Source organism: Hypoxylon trugodes, assembly GCF_022578975.1.
Source record: "Hypoxylon trugodes strain CBS 135444 unplaced genomic scaffold F4822scaffold_17, whole genome shotgun sequence".
In the NCBI taxonomy this organism is placed as follows: domain Eukaryota; kingdom Fungi; phylum Ascomycota; class Sordariomycetes; order Xylariales; family Hypoxylaceae; genus Hypoxylon; species Hypoxylon trugodes.
The window spans coordinates 15,254-30,098 of NW_026250032.1; the positions used below are offsets into that span (position 1 = coordinate 15,254).

Sequence of the window (14,845 nt, forward strand, 5' to 3'; positions counted from 1 at the left end):
GTCAAGCAAAATAGCAACTTGAATCAGATGCTGAAGGAATCGAGTCTGTGTCCCCGGCTCGGAGTTCTACATCGAGTAGTGTCTCGGACGAGGTGATCGTCGATAAGGACTTGCCTTTAGGTCTTCGAGGAAGAGAGTCTACTCAGTGATGTCCCTCGCAAGACTGTACTCGGGGTGCTTGCGGTACTCCGCAGGCCAGTAACTAGCCGACATCAAAGGCAGCCTATTGGTGGTGTTTGTTATAGTCAGGGACTCGTTTAGCTTATTGGGCATGCTAGCTTGTATAGGAGGGTGTGCGATATGTAAGATTGATGATTCTTGTGGTAGGTAGGTAGGTTCGATGATGGGAGCGCGTCTGTGTGAGCGATGGGAAATTCGTGGGAAAAAAAACTCGTCATTTGTGTAGGAGCAACTGTGGATCGGAAAGGTGGCTGGCTGGTCAGCCACTGCTGGATTGTGCTAGATGAGTTAGGTTTTCTCGGACAGATTCTAGATTTAACGAAGTCGTCTGTATTAATAAATCGACAGCCCGAATCTTTTGCCTGCCGTTGGCTAGTTTCTCTGGGTGACCGGACTTGGCGATCTTAAGAAGCTCCTGGTTGAAGCTGCTGGCTTCACAGTGGTCCTTGTTGATCGTACACATTGTTTCGAGATGGGTATCTAGTTGACCAATACGAGCCAGTTGGCTACTTGGTCAGTTATTTAAGGGTCATAAGGGGGTTACAAGACGCACATGTTGAGCGAATTTATTGTTTCAAGCCTCCATCTTTTTAGAAAGCTTCCAACTGGTTGCCGATGCATGACTTCTTTTGCTTCTTCTGGGGTGACTTCTTCTGGAGTAGGTTCAGACGAAAGAATCAGCTTGTCCATTATGCGTAGTGCTAGTTGTTCTGCTGAGATCTGTCGAGATTGGAACGCCCTTGTCGTTGACGAAGCATGCCGGTGGGCCCTTTGCCATACATATAGGCCTACTCTCACTAATATACCAAGTAACCAAGACGGAGAACAGGAAGGTTCAGCTGGCCATAGTGCATATGCTGCACCCATATAAGAAATATGACTGGTCCAGCGGGTGAGTATCAGCGTCCTGCCCGAGTGGATGATCTCAGTGGCTGTCTGCTACTTCTTATATCACATAGAAGCTAGGAACTTATTTCAGGATTGATAGCAGATGCAACGTAATCGGTAGGCAACCAAGGTGTGATTATTTAGGTATCAGAACTAGACTAGATCCAGATACCACCCAGGTTTGCTATGTTTACACGGCAATATATGCGAGTAATACGCCCGAGGTGCGGCAATAGTTCACTTTTAAAAAGGGGTCAGGTAATCCCATTGTACCCCCGCCTAACCTCGGGTGTTATTAGCTATAAAAAGCGCTGCTGTAACCTCTTTTGGATCTTCTTGATCCGGCTCGTCGCGTATTACCCCTTAGTATAGTGACCGTGAGGCTCTCGTCGATCTCCTGGATTTCGCCGTGTGACAGCAGCTACTTATGAGCGTTAAGACAGCTGCCAGCAGATTGAGCCCCCCACCCTGTGATCTGCATTTCCTGTGACCCTAGGTTTTCTGCGTTGGTGGCTATAGGGATAGGATGTACGTCCTTAGTTGACGCTAGCCTATCTTGTAAATATAGCAAGAGATATTAAGGTGTTGGTACTTACCCTTTGCACAAGTCCGTAACCTGTCGCCTAGCGATCTTCGTATGATTATGTTACGTTGGCTGCAATAGAGGTCAGGTAAGGTCCCATTACAGGGGTACCTGAAGTCCAGCTGAGTGCCCTCTTTTCGTCACGACAGTTCGTGGCCGTGCTGCTTACTGAACATGGATCTCTCTGTTCTATTTCTCGGCCAGACGTGATAAGCCACTTGTTAATAAAACGAGTCCGGCCAACCCTTGAACGAACCCTGCGGAAGTTTAACAAACTGGTTGGCTTCATGGCATCAAGGGCCGGGGGCTTGTAGAAACCATATCGCTGGCCATCCTATTCCTTGTGCCTACTGTCTGGCTCAAAAGTGATACCTCGGCTCTGAAAGAGCGCGATTTCAGCACATGGAAGCATTAAACCATTTCGAGTGGGAGTGCGCAATCTGCGATGAGACCTGGCCGACAGAACACCGGCGGGTCGAACACGAACGCGAAGACCATAATTACTGTAGTGAATGCCGGAAGACCTTCACAAACTATAACAATCTCAAAATGGTAAGTCTTCTCCCTACCCATCTCTATCTAGTATGACTGACCTCCCCATAACAGCATCTCAACTCTCGAACCCACCGCGGCCAGCAGATCCAATGTCCTTTTTGCAGGAGTCACCATACCACAGCCACCGGCCTTACGCACCACATAGAAACTGGCTCGTGTCCGGACGCTCGCGGCCTAACCCGCGACACTCTGTACAAGTTCGTGCGTAGCATGGATTCCAGCGGCATTGTTACCAAGAACCTGATTGGTTGGCACGGCTCGACGCAATATGAGGCTAATGATCGTTCATATAACTGGAATCGTCAGGGTTGGGAGTGTTATCTCTGCCATCGACTATGTGGTCAGTTATCAAGTCTTAATCAGCATTTGAACTCTCCGATACGTAAGTCCTCTATTTCCTTCGTCCTACGGCAAAGAAAATACAAGCTAACGATGAGACGTCGGCAGATCAGGAGGCTCTGTACCACTGCCCGAATCCGCGGTGTGGGAAGGACTTCACGACGCTGGCCGGAATCATCAATCACCTTGAGAGCGAGTCATGCGGCTGTACTCGGTTCGAGAATGTGCAGCGAGGTATTCAAGGTATGGTAGGCGGCAACAGGTTGATTACGCTGTAACCATATTGGTAGTAATCCACAGTATTATATATCATACATAGGCGGCATTAGCTTAGTTATCTTCACGAAACCTTGCATGCCTTCGATCTCGACGCATTCGATCACACTTAGGCTCAACAGCTTCTGGCCGTTAAATAACTGCGTTTAGTCTCGGATAGCATAAGCGGTCTCGACACCATCGTCATCGCTCTTAATGAGCGTTCGATTTAGAGTGTCGTGGCAATCGCAGATGAAGTTGTAGGGAGCCAACTCACAGCGCAACTGCCTCATATGCGCCTCTACTGGTAGGGAGAGTCCCTGGACCACTTGTGGACTGGTAACATATCCTTGTGTAGCATTAGCCAGGCTGGTAGACAAAGACAACAAGACCGGGAGGTTGGGAGATTGGCGAAAGGCCGGGAAGAGGAGGGGGACACATGGACACATCATGAATTGACCCGATTGAATTCTCACTAATCGTCACAGAACTTGTACTATTGTGTGACAGCATCCAGCGTCGTAGGGCTAGCTGAGCAACCCGTTACCTTGCCTGTGAATTGAAATTCTGAGCCTTCAACCCTTCAGAACTATCCACAATGCGAAAATTATCCAGCCGGGTAGAACGATAAGCACCATGCATGCTGTAGATAGATATGCAGGCCACGCCTTTAGATTCGAAGTGGTTACATTGCTGTCATTGCGTTATGCGCTCTGCACGTAACTTGCGATGCGTTTACAAGTGCGATCTACCAGTTTCATCTAACTGATATCTGTTACAAACTGGTTTGGGGACAACCAATTGAGCCATAAAGCAAAAGCTTCCCAGTGACCAACTGGTCACTGTTCCCCAATTCTGTATTATATGTGCTACCCCGCAGCTTGGAACGTAACAATATCATCTCTTCTACAATGCTTAAATGATATGCAACTTATTTAACTTGATTTATAATTACCTTTCCGCAGCAGTTTCTTAGTTATTACAGTTTTGATGCCACTAACTTCTGCTGCATAGTTTTTAAGCACCTTTACCAGCAGATGAAATGGCTAAATCATCCGTTCGTAGCATATATATCGGAAATGGTCGAAAAGACGTTAATATGTCTTCACCTCAGAGAAAATAGCACCCCTACCGTGATAATTGGAGACGCCCTTCATGTGGTTACTCCAACCTCCGATGGCAAACCGTCTGCTTATAGTGTTCGTCTGCAAAAGCAACTACCATCTCGCGAGAAAATGCGACGCGAAAACCTGGGCGTGACCCGCTAGTTATGGTCTCTATTCCACATCACGATGGTCGCGATAGGAACGTTGGCACCGGAGGTCGCTTTATCTTTCTCTGGAGACTGGCTATGTGAAAATGAATTTTGCTGTTACTTCAACTTTTCAAGAAACGCCTACTGCCGTCAATGTGGTACTACTCGCACTCTTGAATCAGCATATGTGCGGGAACCCGGAACACTGTCCATCAGCAAGCCTGCTCTTGCAGCCGTTATTTACCGTCGATTTATTGAATGGCTGGTTAAGCGGAATACTACAAGCAACATTCTAAGTCCAACGCCAGGCACGAAAATAGTCATTCAGAGCCATCTCTCCAGCTTTGCGGTCTCACAATAGGCACACCAAGCATACCAGTTTGGAAATACCTGTGCCACCGAAGAAGCGGTCGATGCTTAGCATCCCGGGGAAGGAGGGGGGGGGTTGAAAAAACAAATGCGGAGGATGCAAAACGAACTCGGCCATACCTAGATAGAGTGACATCTCGTATATCCTGTCCATCAATTAAGACGGAGCCCTCTGTGACGTCGTAAAACCGGCTAAGAAGGTTTAGTATTGTTGACTTGCCTGAGCCGGTCGCACCGACGATGCCGATCGTAGTGCCTGGCTGAACAGAAAAGCTGACGCCCTTCAGTATCTTCTTTGCGCTGTTGTCGTTGTAGCGAAACGCCACGCCTTTGAATTCAATCAAACCAGATCGGAAAACTAGAGGTTTAGCGCCAGTCTTGTCGGCTACGGTTGGTCTCGTCGCCATGATGTCGCGTAGTCGCTCTATGCCGGTCAGGGTTTGGACAAATTTCCGCTCCAAGGCAGCAAAAAATTGGATGGGCGAGGTCACCTGGCCCCAGTAGCTTTGTATTATGGCGAAGTCACCTCGAGTTGCTCGGCCAGTCTTCATACGGCGTATGACAAGGAAGGTACTCAAAGTCCTCCCGGTAAGGAAAATCAGGGTTGTATAAGTGTCTTCCTTTCTCAGGCAACGACATGTAGAGTTGAAGCCCTTATAGGGCCGAATATTGCAGCCCATTGTCGTGAAAGGATAACGGAATACCCTAGGATACATTTGTGTATTGACGTAGGTCATGCTAGGTCGGAGTGGGACAGCTCTCTTGGATGTCTGACAATTATAGCTTCACTTTGAATTGTTCCTTTCCTGGGTCTGTTGTTGACATACCCAAGAGTAATATGCTCTTTGTGGATCTCCTAGGTCGCGATGGGGCATTTCATTATCGCCCTCAGATTTTGATGAATTTACACCTGACACGATTGGCGGCTGGAGTTGTAAATGCACAAGGAAATTTCCACTTCACGCCAGCTGGCACCAGCTGCATATCCTTAGTTGAATTTTCCACCGCTCCCAGCCACTCCCACCCACATCCATCACCTACTTCCACTTCCGTCCATACCCAAACCCCTCATCCCATTTGCAGCATTCACGTTTTCCTATTACTACCCCAAGCAGATGATGCCCAAACTCGACGCCTTAACGCTGGATTTTTATGACTGCTCCTGTTCTATCGTCTCTCAGTAGATGTCTGCTTCTCAAACGCCTTTGATCATTGGTAATATCACCGTGCTTAGATTAAAAGTCTGGAAGCTAAAGATACTTAACCGGTTTAGATCACGCCATTTGAATGCGAAAGATTCGAAACAAACGCGCTTCACAAGACAAACTAGTCGAACTATGCGAGAAAGAGGTACAGTAACCTAAGAATTCAATGATGCCATGTACTAAAAGTCTCGTAGACAGGCAACGTTTGCTCCTACCCCAGCTGGAAGACCTATAATGATCTCGACACCATCATTCCACCACGCGACACCGTAGCAATACTTATCAAAGTCCACGAGACCTCGGGAGTCGTATACATACACGTTAACGAGACGGATGAGTATAAGGACAGGGTAGGGAAGGACTACAAAGGATATACAGTAATTATACCGTGGAAGTCGGACTTAAAATTCATTTGCTATGGGCAGTGTGAGGTTGGAATAGTTGCGCCGAGTAGAGTCGAAGAAGCTGAGAGAGGTACAAAGACTAAGTAGAAGGCTGGCTAGAACCTTGCCTGGGCTTTGCTGCGGCCAACACAGCATAGGTATCTGAAGATCACAAAGGGAGGGGGTATATGCAGGCTAACCTTGAAAATATGGCACTTGGTGACCTGATTCAGATGTCTGTGTTCGGCTCGTCATTCTGTAGTGGCAGATTTAAAGTCTAGATTAAGTTGGTTGCAATGACATTATGAACCAAACGGTTGCTATTCTAGGCAAGGATCTGACGGGTCGACGGACATGCCTACGCTGGTATCTGGTAGGGGAAAGTATGGGAAGCAATATTGTTGTCAGAGGGATAGCGAGGGCTCCTAACGGTAGCTCCTGCGGTGCTTAAGGAGTATAAGTACCTTCTATAATCACCTCTGGATTTGGCATTTCCGCTTCTCAACCAGTCCTCAATAAGTTATCCATACTTCGCTCATCTGAACTAGTCAACTCTATCTCTTGTGATTGACAGTATCACTGGTCTAGTCATCGCCTACAGAGACCAAGACTTTCACAAGAAGTGTTGGGAGCGCTGCCAGAATTGCCAAGTAAGGCTGTCGAGCTTTCTGCGCGATCAATGCTGACTTGGGCTACCTTCATAGTCACGATGCCTCAAGACGATGAGAAAAAAGACGAACACTCCGAGAATCAGGTCAACGGCGACGGCAAGCCAGAGGAGCAGCAAGACGATCCAAATAACACGTCGGATGATATCAGTTCAGAGGAGATGGGCAACGTCATGACTGACGATGGTCACAAAGGGAGCTTGTAATTGGTTGCGATAGCAGGAACATCTACAATGGAGCAGCATGAAATGAATTCAATATGGTGTAGGTGGCTTAGCAACTACTATGCTTGAGAAGCAATTATACATCGTCATAGGCATAGTACTGACAGTACAATAGTATGACAATAGTATAATAATATGAAAATAGACGTGTGCTTTTGTGGGGAACGCTTATTGGTTGGCACGCATCAAAGGTTTCCTGGAATATCATGACAAATAGTTCCGATAAACTTCATTATTGTTGACTTTCGGCAGGTGTCTACTTATGTCTGACACACGCATTTGATAGATGTTGATAATTGACCTTGTTGTCGTTCTTGTCCTTGTCAAGCTGCCTGACTGGGAGTAATAAGTGGATAACTTATAAACACAGACCATCTACTTTCGGAAATACCATTATCCACGACGTGAGCACCCTGGTATCTAACAACTTATCTACCCTTACCCAGCTAGCTCCATGCCGTCTTTGGCGGGAAGTGGGTCCCTTCGCCGCTCCCCCACCACCAAAAATAGCCCCTCTAAAGGCTTGCATCGTACCCGTCGACATTCTCCCACATATAAACAGCCTTCGACCTGGAGTATTCCCAAATCTCTCATTTATTCAAACTCTGCTCTCAGCCTACAATGGCGCAACGTGTCAACCCATCCCCAGAGCTTGTCAAACTGTTGGCGAGGATCTCTCAATTGAGCCTTGACGATGCCACAATCACAAAGGTCGAGCTCAAATCGAAAGATGGCAGACCGGCAAAAATGCAAGTGTCCCGCATTGACTGGCCTTCCGAGCATAACGCGATTGTTGAACAGGCCACGCAGAAGGCTGTTGACGAAACGGTAAAGTCTATGCCTTCTTCCCTTTTTACCTTGCTAACTGACCAAGAAAGCTCAGATCAAACTATTAGCGCCGCAATGTCAGGAGTGGTTTGCGAATACTCTCCTGCTTGAGGAGGGTAGTCTGCGGCCGAAAGAAGGTAAAGCAGGTCTTGTGATACCTATCATAGGAGCATCCTCGCTTCCCACAAAGATTAATTTTCATCATCTGACGGCTAAGCCTGGCGAACCCGAAGAATGGAGGACGCAGCTGTACATACTTGAATCTAACATGTGTATTCGAGTGATGGAGGGGAAGTTACTGTATATCTCGGTGTTGTGCAGAGAGCGGCAGCAGTTGGGCCACGAGAGCGACGGGACTCCGGTTCAACCACAATAATCTATCGGCCTTCAAGAGAGCCTGTGGAATTGCGAAGGAACCATGACGTCATCTAGCCCTCCAGTATTGAAATCTATGAAAGCCATCCATCCTTCATCATTTGATTCTGAGCTTGCTTGTCCACCGTGACTAGCGACGTCGTCGTCCAAGCAGGGCTGACCACCTTGCACACCTTGCGACTCGAAATCAGAAATATTTGTTTGGTGAGCAGCCTCTAGCAGTATGCTCATTAGGTTGACCTCTCCCTCGCTCTGCTGTATCATACCGGCACCGTAGTCATTTTTGCTTGCACCCTGCATGACTTGAGCTGACGGTGATATGGATATTTCGGCTGTCCTGGTTTTCGGCGGTGTCGGGCATTGTGGACTCGGAGAAGGCTGGGTGACTTCTTCTGAGACTCGCCTGCGCTTTCGAGCGTCTGAGGTGGTGGCCAATGCTGACTCGGATGCCTCATGATGTTTTAGGCCGCTCGTATTGCTGACGTTGTCGAGGCTTGTCATGATCTGCACCTCGCGAGATCTGGCGTCGTACTCTTTCTGTGACAGATTGGTGCCCAAGGCTCTGTTGACTGATTGGAGTCTGCCAGGGTCAGTTGCGGTACTATAATGTACTGTCCATTACTACCTACTTGAAACCCATGTAGGCAAGCATGAAGGATAACGCAAAGGAGATGCCTGGCTCATCGACGGCTACCTGTCGCAAGGCTGCGGGCATTCCCTCCATCTTCTTGATAATATGACCGGCGCTATCCGAGTGTTCGGATAATTTTTGATATAGTGCAATATCCGGTCCATCTGTCCACGTGTCTAATTAATGGGTGGTTGAGTCTCAGTCTTTGGTTAGGAAATACTCACAAAGTAGGAAGAGCTCAGAACTTCGGCGCCCCAACACCTCTTCAAGTTTCTCCATCAATTGACCAGCCCACTTTGACGCCTTCCTCAGCCTGGAGCAGTATACCGAGCTAGTTTTTGGCTTCCTCAAAAAGGTCTTGATATAATTATCGACAGTGTCCATATCTACGCCAACCTCCAAGCTTACACAACAAATACCTAAAAATAACAACGTTGCCAATCTCGACACCTGCGTCTCCTGCTCCGCATTTTGCTGGAGACTACTGGCAAAAGTGCAATAGTCGCGGATGATGTCAATAGGCTTGGCGCGGGTTCCTGGGCCGAGACCTGTACCGACCGAAGTAGTCAGATCCGAAGTGCGAATAAGGCCGAGAAATATCCTGAGATATTGTGACGGTGTATTAATACCGGTCCTTTTTCTCTTCTCCAGCCATTCTTTATCGTTATTTGCTATAGGGGTCAGGAATCGGTTGACATGCGGGCCTAGCTGAACCGACAAGTCTAGGTTGTTGTTTTTATCGTGATTTTGATGCTGATTTCCAAACTTTGAACTAGAGATAAGGACGAATTCAGAAGGCGGCTGGGGCTTTCTTGGTAGCCAATTCTGCTGGACCGGAGAAGTTTGGTTGGACAATTGGCGTTGTAAACGTGCTACATGCTCCTCTAGATATCGTATATACTCGAGATCGGTACCGTCGAATGCAAATTTTCGTTGGGCTTCGGGAGGCACCATTGTGATGAGTAGTGATTAAAGGAGGACAAGCTCAAAGCATAGAGACGACTTATATTACTGAAAACGGACACCATTATTGAGGCTCCCGAATGCAGTTAGATTTGGATGGAAAGAACCACATATATCGATAGAACATCACTAATCTGGCACTATTTTTGGGCCCACATTTAACTATAGACGGCTGATTACATGTGTTTTATATTGGCCTTCACGTCGTTTCGTAGGAAGGAATGCAATAATGCAAGGATTCTTACCAACATAGCATCCCCTGTCTAATATCTAGACTCGTAGGCATAGGTATAGCCCTTCTGTTATTCCGGCGTCACAGCATGCAGTTCTAGGTTTATTCTTCCTCCTAGGGCATCACCCGAACCTACCGATCCTGAAGGACTGATAGGGACCCTGATCATGTGCCAAGATCACAGTTCTGGAGGGCCGTCTGCTACGGACCATTGGCCAATGCAAGCTGGCTCCGGTTTCTGTACATATAACTCTGTCTGGCCACCCCGATGGTCTGAAGAAATGCACTTTTATGCCGCTTGCCACCTCTCTTTTCATCATACGCTGTCATCTTCCCCGGCGTTGCCGTATCCCCAGATCTCAATTGGCCGGGAACTGCTCCTCAACCATTGCTCTGGTATTGCATCCAAGCTTACGTTTTTTTTTTTTTTTTTTTTTTTTGCACTTTCTTCATGACTAAACTTTCAAACCAGGCTGTAGGTCTCAAGGTGTCTAAAACGGGAGGAGCTATTCCATCGAATATGATCACTTATGCATTGAAGTTCTAGCTAAAGTGATGCTGAGCTCTCCGCTTGGTGAGGAGATGGTTTACCGTCAGTCGTGGTGGCGCTGTTTGTATCTCCTCTAACTCTATTGAAGAGTCTTCTGGAGTGAATGGAAGGTCCACGGCCGAAAATATATTATGAAACACCATCACCTTCAAGGAGGTCCCCATAGTTACTCTCCGAGGTTCGGCGGTGAAGAACACTTTTGGTTTCGGAGGAGCACGTGTGCTACTTGTTTTTTAGACTCATGCGGGTGAAGTACCATCAGGTTTGCGATTCGGTAGCCGACAGCGTGTAACGGCAAGGGGACCTTACCACTCCCGCATTGTATATCACAGCCTGATGACAAGCGAGATGGATCGATGGCAGGACAATCGGGGGGTTTCTGCAGGACAAAGCCTTGTCCGTACATTCATTGATTTAAATCTCCTGCGCTGTCACTGCTGTGGTTGTCAGAGTTTTATCTTCTCTCGTTCTCTTTTTTGTATTATTTAACATAGCTGAGATCTACTTTGTCCTGCAAATTCGCTTTTCTTGTGCCGAAGCGACTGAGACGTTTGTCTTGCCTAGAAATAATATGAGGAAAATTAACAACAGCCAATTCCTCCGAGTACTTGCTTTCCGCGTTACGAAACTTACCAGCACACCATGATGGCGAAGTTTCGTTCCATGCTCGCCGACACCTTGGGCCATTTTCATCATTACCGTCCATATTGAACTTTTACCATGGCTGCCACAGTGCCGCCAGGACAGGTTCTATTGCCCTGCCCCCTCCCATAGTGACAGACCGAGTTCTCTTCTCTTAAATCAAAACCTGGGCAAAGCAGTAACCGTATCGAGTGTATCTCCGAAAGCCTTCGACATGGGCTGGGATGAGTCTAAACCAAAGAGAGGAACTTGCTGACCAGTGAACCCGGCGTAGTAAATGATTATTACAATATCTTGTCCTTGTGAGTCTCTTCTCTGATTTCTATATATTCGACAGGGCTTCCGCTGGCACATAGAAAAGTGACTACGGCCATTCTTTGACGCGTCTTCGCACTCCACACACCTCCAACTAACTAGTACATCATTGTACCCTAATCGTCTAAAGATCTTGTTCGCTTTTTGCAACTACTCTCTAAGAATGGAAGCTGGACAGCATGAGCCCAGGCGTATGAATGACTACCAGCCACTATCTCAACAGTCACCCTTTCACCCCTATCATATGTCATACATAAATCAGGACCCTAGTTACAAAAGCCCTTACTATGTTGCATCAAGTGCGACGAGTTCCGGGCCCTGTGGTTTCCCACTCCCAATGGATCGGTCCGTATCGATAGCTCCCAACAATGGAGCGCCGCCGAAAGACTATGGACCTCGGGCTCCCTTGTACCCAGTCGCAACCGCCAAACGGAGAGCGCACCGGGCTTCCCAGGTAAGGTCGTATGCACGAGGCGGTTGCTTTTGAGTTCTGACCTTACATATCAGGCTTGCGATAGCTGCAGGGAGCTGAAAGCGAAATGCAACGAGGGACGACCATGCGAGAATTGTCAAGACAGAGGGGTGGAATGCCATTATCAAGATCTGCTAGAAAAGCCGTAAGTCTTAACTAATCAAGAATGGTTCGCAACTAATACGGGTATAGAAAGGATAGGACTATTCTCGATGCGATAAAGTCTTTGGAGGCAAGGTTAACAGAGACCTTTCAAGCAGAACTGAAAAAAATAATATTGGCCCCTCCCGTGAGAGACCAATGCCCCAAAGACGTGGCTACAGCCTCGCTAGAGGGGCTGCCAACACGACACGAAAAGCCTGACTTCGAGGCACCCCTTTCTGTCGAGCAGACCCGAGGAGCTATACCGGAAAACATTCACGCGGTCTTGGAATCGCGGTCTGTCCGTAAATTGATGCAGGATTCGTCCTCCCAGGTCGGGTACGGGAGCGTACTACCAGGGAGGGACACCGATGAAGCAATTCGACCGTCAGTTGCTGCTTCCCCTATCGACGGATGGAGCCAAGCTTCTACTTTGACGCCGCCACCTTCCAACGATTGGCACGGGGGCAATCTGAATGCTAAACAGAATCCTCGGTGGAATCCAGAGACGGTAGAAAGATACGTACAGAGTTTCAAGCACAACGTCCTCGACGTCTATCCCTTTATCGACCCAATAGAGCTTGATGACATGATCTCTGCATTTCTGCGCACCGAAATTTGCGCTGCCTCCCCGTTTGAGGCTCGAACGGCGGGGCAAAAGAGAAAGCGATCATTCGTGGCGGAACGATATTCTCCAATTCCAAATCACGGGCGTCTCTTGCAGACCGAAGAATACGCTCTTTGTTTACTCGTCCTAGCTCTTGGTCAACTCTGTATTCGCCGAGACGAGATTTCCGACGCTGCTGAGGACTCTAAAGCGCGATCTCGTAACCATTTTCGGCCGTCACCCAACTCGCCGACTTCGCCAGAAGAGGACAGAAACGGGGGCACACATGCAAGAGCAAGCCGACGGTCTTCTTTACCAAGTGCTGTTCTTATGCGCGCGAGTCCATATCCGTATTCAGGGGTGCCCAACCAAGGTGGGATGTCCAACTTGGACTATTTTACGCTTGCGATGGGCACTGGCCAGATGAGTCGTTTCTGTCAGTGCCAGCACGTATGCAATCATGTCTCTATCCATCTTCTGGTCGGTTTCTACTACGCTAGTCTAGGGCGCCTTCCGGAGAGCTGGTCCTACATTTCTCTAGCAAGCCAGAGAATACAAGCTATCGTCCCATGGTCTGTGCCCGGTGCTGCTCATGCTTATTTGAAGACGAGTATACTGACTGCAACAGCACACTTGATCGAATACTTCGCTACCAAATAGGTAGTTCATATGCCGGGGAGTCGACCAAGGATAACCAGCTCATCCTTGATTTTTGGATATGTCTGGGACTAGAGGGGTAGGCGCTCCTTGATACGTCGTACTGCATTCGATATTAACCTTGGTCTCTTCTTAGTGATATTCTCGTTACATTGCCTATGCCTCCGTCAGGCCTCCGACAGCACGAAGCACAGATGCCGTATCCAAACCTAAAACTTGCCACGAGTCGAGGCGTTCCCAGGCATGCCATAGAATCTTACATAGCTCAGCTATACCTTCGGAAACAGCTGGCCCTCGTACACGATTCATTCAAACATACCAAATTCACGAGCCGAGAAGACGCCATTAAGGTGCTGCAAGGGGCACTCAAGGATACGAGAGATACGAAACAAACATGGGTGCCCCAAGGCTCGCGATGGAAAGACGGCGACCCTCCGACGAAGGATGCACCATCCGCAAGGCTTCGTGCAATGTACTGGATAACACAAATCGTTCTATACATCCCCTTTCTCAGAGTCGTGCTCGAAAGTGAGGCCGTTCCTGCGAATCTCTACCCGGTGCCGCCACCAGTTGATACCTGGATCGGCCCCGACGTAGACGATGTCAAAATCAAGCAGGACACCAGGACGATATCGTATGCCAAGCTAGCCATCGAGGCTTTGGTCGAGAACACGCGGGCATTTCACGGGATTGATCGATCACACTTGGTGATACTAAACTTGCTAAACATGGCTCATACGTACGTCCTTGTTCATGACTTGTTGAGGTATGGTCTGCTCATGCTAATGATCTAGCCAATGCAAGAATCTTCTGATTCTAGCCGCCTGCTCCTACGACCCCATCCTCTCCGAGTTCATCGACCGTGAGACCTTGCGCACTCTATTCGATTGGACTATATCCTTGATCCAGATGATTCCTTATCCGAGCAGCGAACTGGTGGCTCAGACAAGAAACCTCATTCACGCGGAGAAGCACCTGGGTTTCACACACGGGTGATAACACAACAGGACAGCGTTAGCGCCACCTTATGCACAACAAGTGTGAAATACTTGTACCAATGAGATCGAGTAATGGTACTCGGTATATGTGGTATCGACTGTACCACTAATAGGGTTAGCTCTGCTACCCGCTCGAGAATATGTATAAATATCGTAGATAGCTTAACTGGGAAGCTTGCTCTTACATGCTTCGGTAGCTGACGTGGTTAGACTAAATTGGCTATGATGGATGACTCCCAATGTCTGTTTTCTAACTGCCGCAATCTCCATGGATCAGACTTCCTATGGTCGATCTGAGCTAGGTCATCTGATGACTGCAGCTATGTGACGATAGCGTGCAGGGCATAATGTGACTTATATGCGGAATACCACACTAATGGAGCGACTCATAGGTGTAGGTAGACCGGTAGCCAACAGCGCGCCGATATATCCTCCGCATCCGTGTTCCCCGGTATCCCACAGGGAGACCTACCTAGTGCTGGTAGCCTTGTTCATAATAGCTGGCCGGCTGTTGAATTGCATCAGGATCA

At 48.1% G+C, this 14,845-nt stretch overlaps 5 protein-coding genes across 5 annotated transcripts; 3 read left to right on the top strand and 2 right to left on the bottom strand.

The window, feature by feature from the left end:
- Nucleotides 1-2,053: 2,053 nt before the first annotated feature.
- On the top strand, nucleotides 2,054-2,823 carry F4822DRAFT_435422 (uncharacterized protein; the record flags this gene model as incomplete). Its single annotated transcript, XM_051462173.1, has 3 exons — nucleotides 2,054-2,203; nucleotides 2,258-2,588; nucleotides 2,654-2,823. The coding sequence occupies 3 exons, from the start codon at nucleotides 2,054-2,056 to the stop codon at nucleotides 2,821-2,823; spliced, it is 651 nt and encodes a 216-aa protein (XP_051308368.1).
- Nucleotides 2,824-4,221: 1,398 nt separating this feature from the next.
- Nucleotides 4,222-5,309, bottom strand: F4822DRAFT_104203 (P-loop containing nucleoside triphosphate hydrolase protein). Its single transcript, XM_051452358.1, has 2 exons — nucleotides 4,545-5,309; nucleotides 4,222-4,445 (listed from the first exon to the last, which is right to left on the bottom strand). Exons 1-2 carry the CDS (start codon nucleotides 5,159-5,161, stop codon nucleotides 4,376-4,378), a joined length of 687 nt encoding a protein of 228 aa, XP_051308369.1. The 5' UTR covers nucleotides 5,162-5,309; the 3' UTR covers nucleotides 4,222-4,375.
- A 2,060-nt stretch (nucleotides 5,310-7,369) lies between these two features.
- F4822DRAFT_104270 (uncharacterized protein) lies at nucleotides 7,370-8,056 on the top strand. Its single transcript, XM_051452360.1, has 3 exons — nucleotides 7,370-7,732; nucleotides 7,779-7,869; nucleotides 7,950-8,056. The coding sequence occupies exons 1-3, from the start codon at nucleotides 7,526-7,528 to the stop codon at nucleotides 7,991-7,993; spliced, it is 342 nt and encodes a 113-aa protein (XP_051308370.1). The 5' UTR covers nucleotides 7,370-7,525; the 3' UTR covers nucleotides 7,994-8,056.
- Nucleotides 8,057-8,772: 716 nt separating this feature from the next.
- Nucleotides 8,773-9,906, bottom strand: F4822DRAFT_104246 (uncharacterized protein). Its single transcript, XM_051452359.1, has one exon. The coding sequence runs from the start codon at nucleotides 9,690-9,692 to the stop codon at nucleotides 8,937-8,939; it is 756 nt and encodes a 251-aa protein (XP_051308371.1). The 5' UTR covers nucleotides 9,693-9,906; the 3' UTR covers nucleotides 8,773-8,936.
- Nucleotides 9,907-11,777: 1,871 nt separating this feature from the next.
- F4822DRAFT_435427 (uncharacterized protein) lies at nucleotides 11,778-14,313 on the top strand (the record flags this gene model as incomplete). The annotated part of the gene is made up of 6 exons (XM_051462174.1): nucleotides 11,778-11,894; nucleotides 11,948-12,057; nucleotides 12,105-13,232; nucleotides 13,289-13,396; nucleotides 13,454-14,056; nucleotides 14,112-14,313. The coding sequence occupies 6 exons, from the start codon at nucleotides 11,778-11,780 to the stop codon at nucleotides 14,311-14,313; spliced, it is 2,268 nt and encodes a 755-aa protein (XP_051308372.1).
- Between the last annotated feature and the right edge of the window lie 532 nt (nucleotides 14,314-14,845).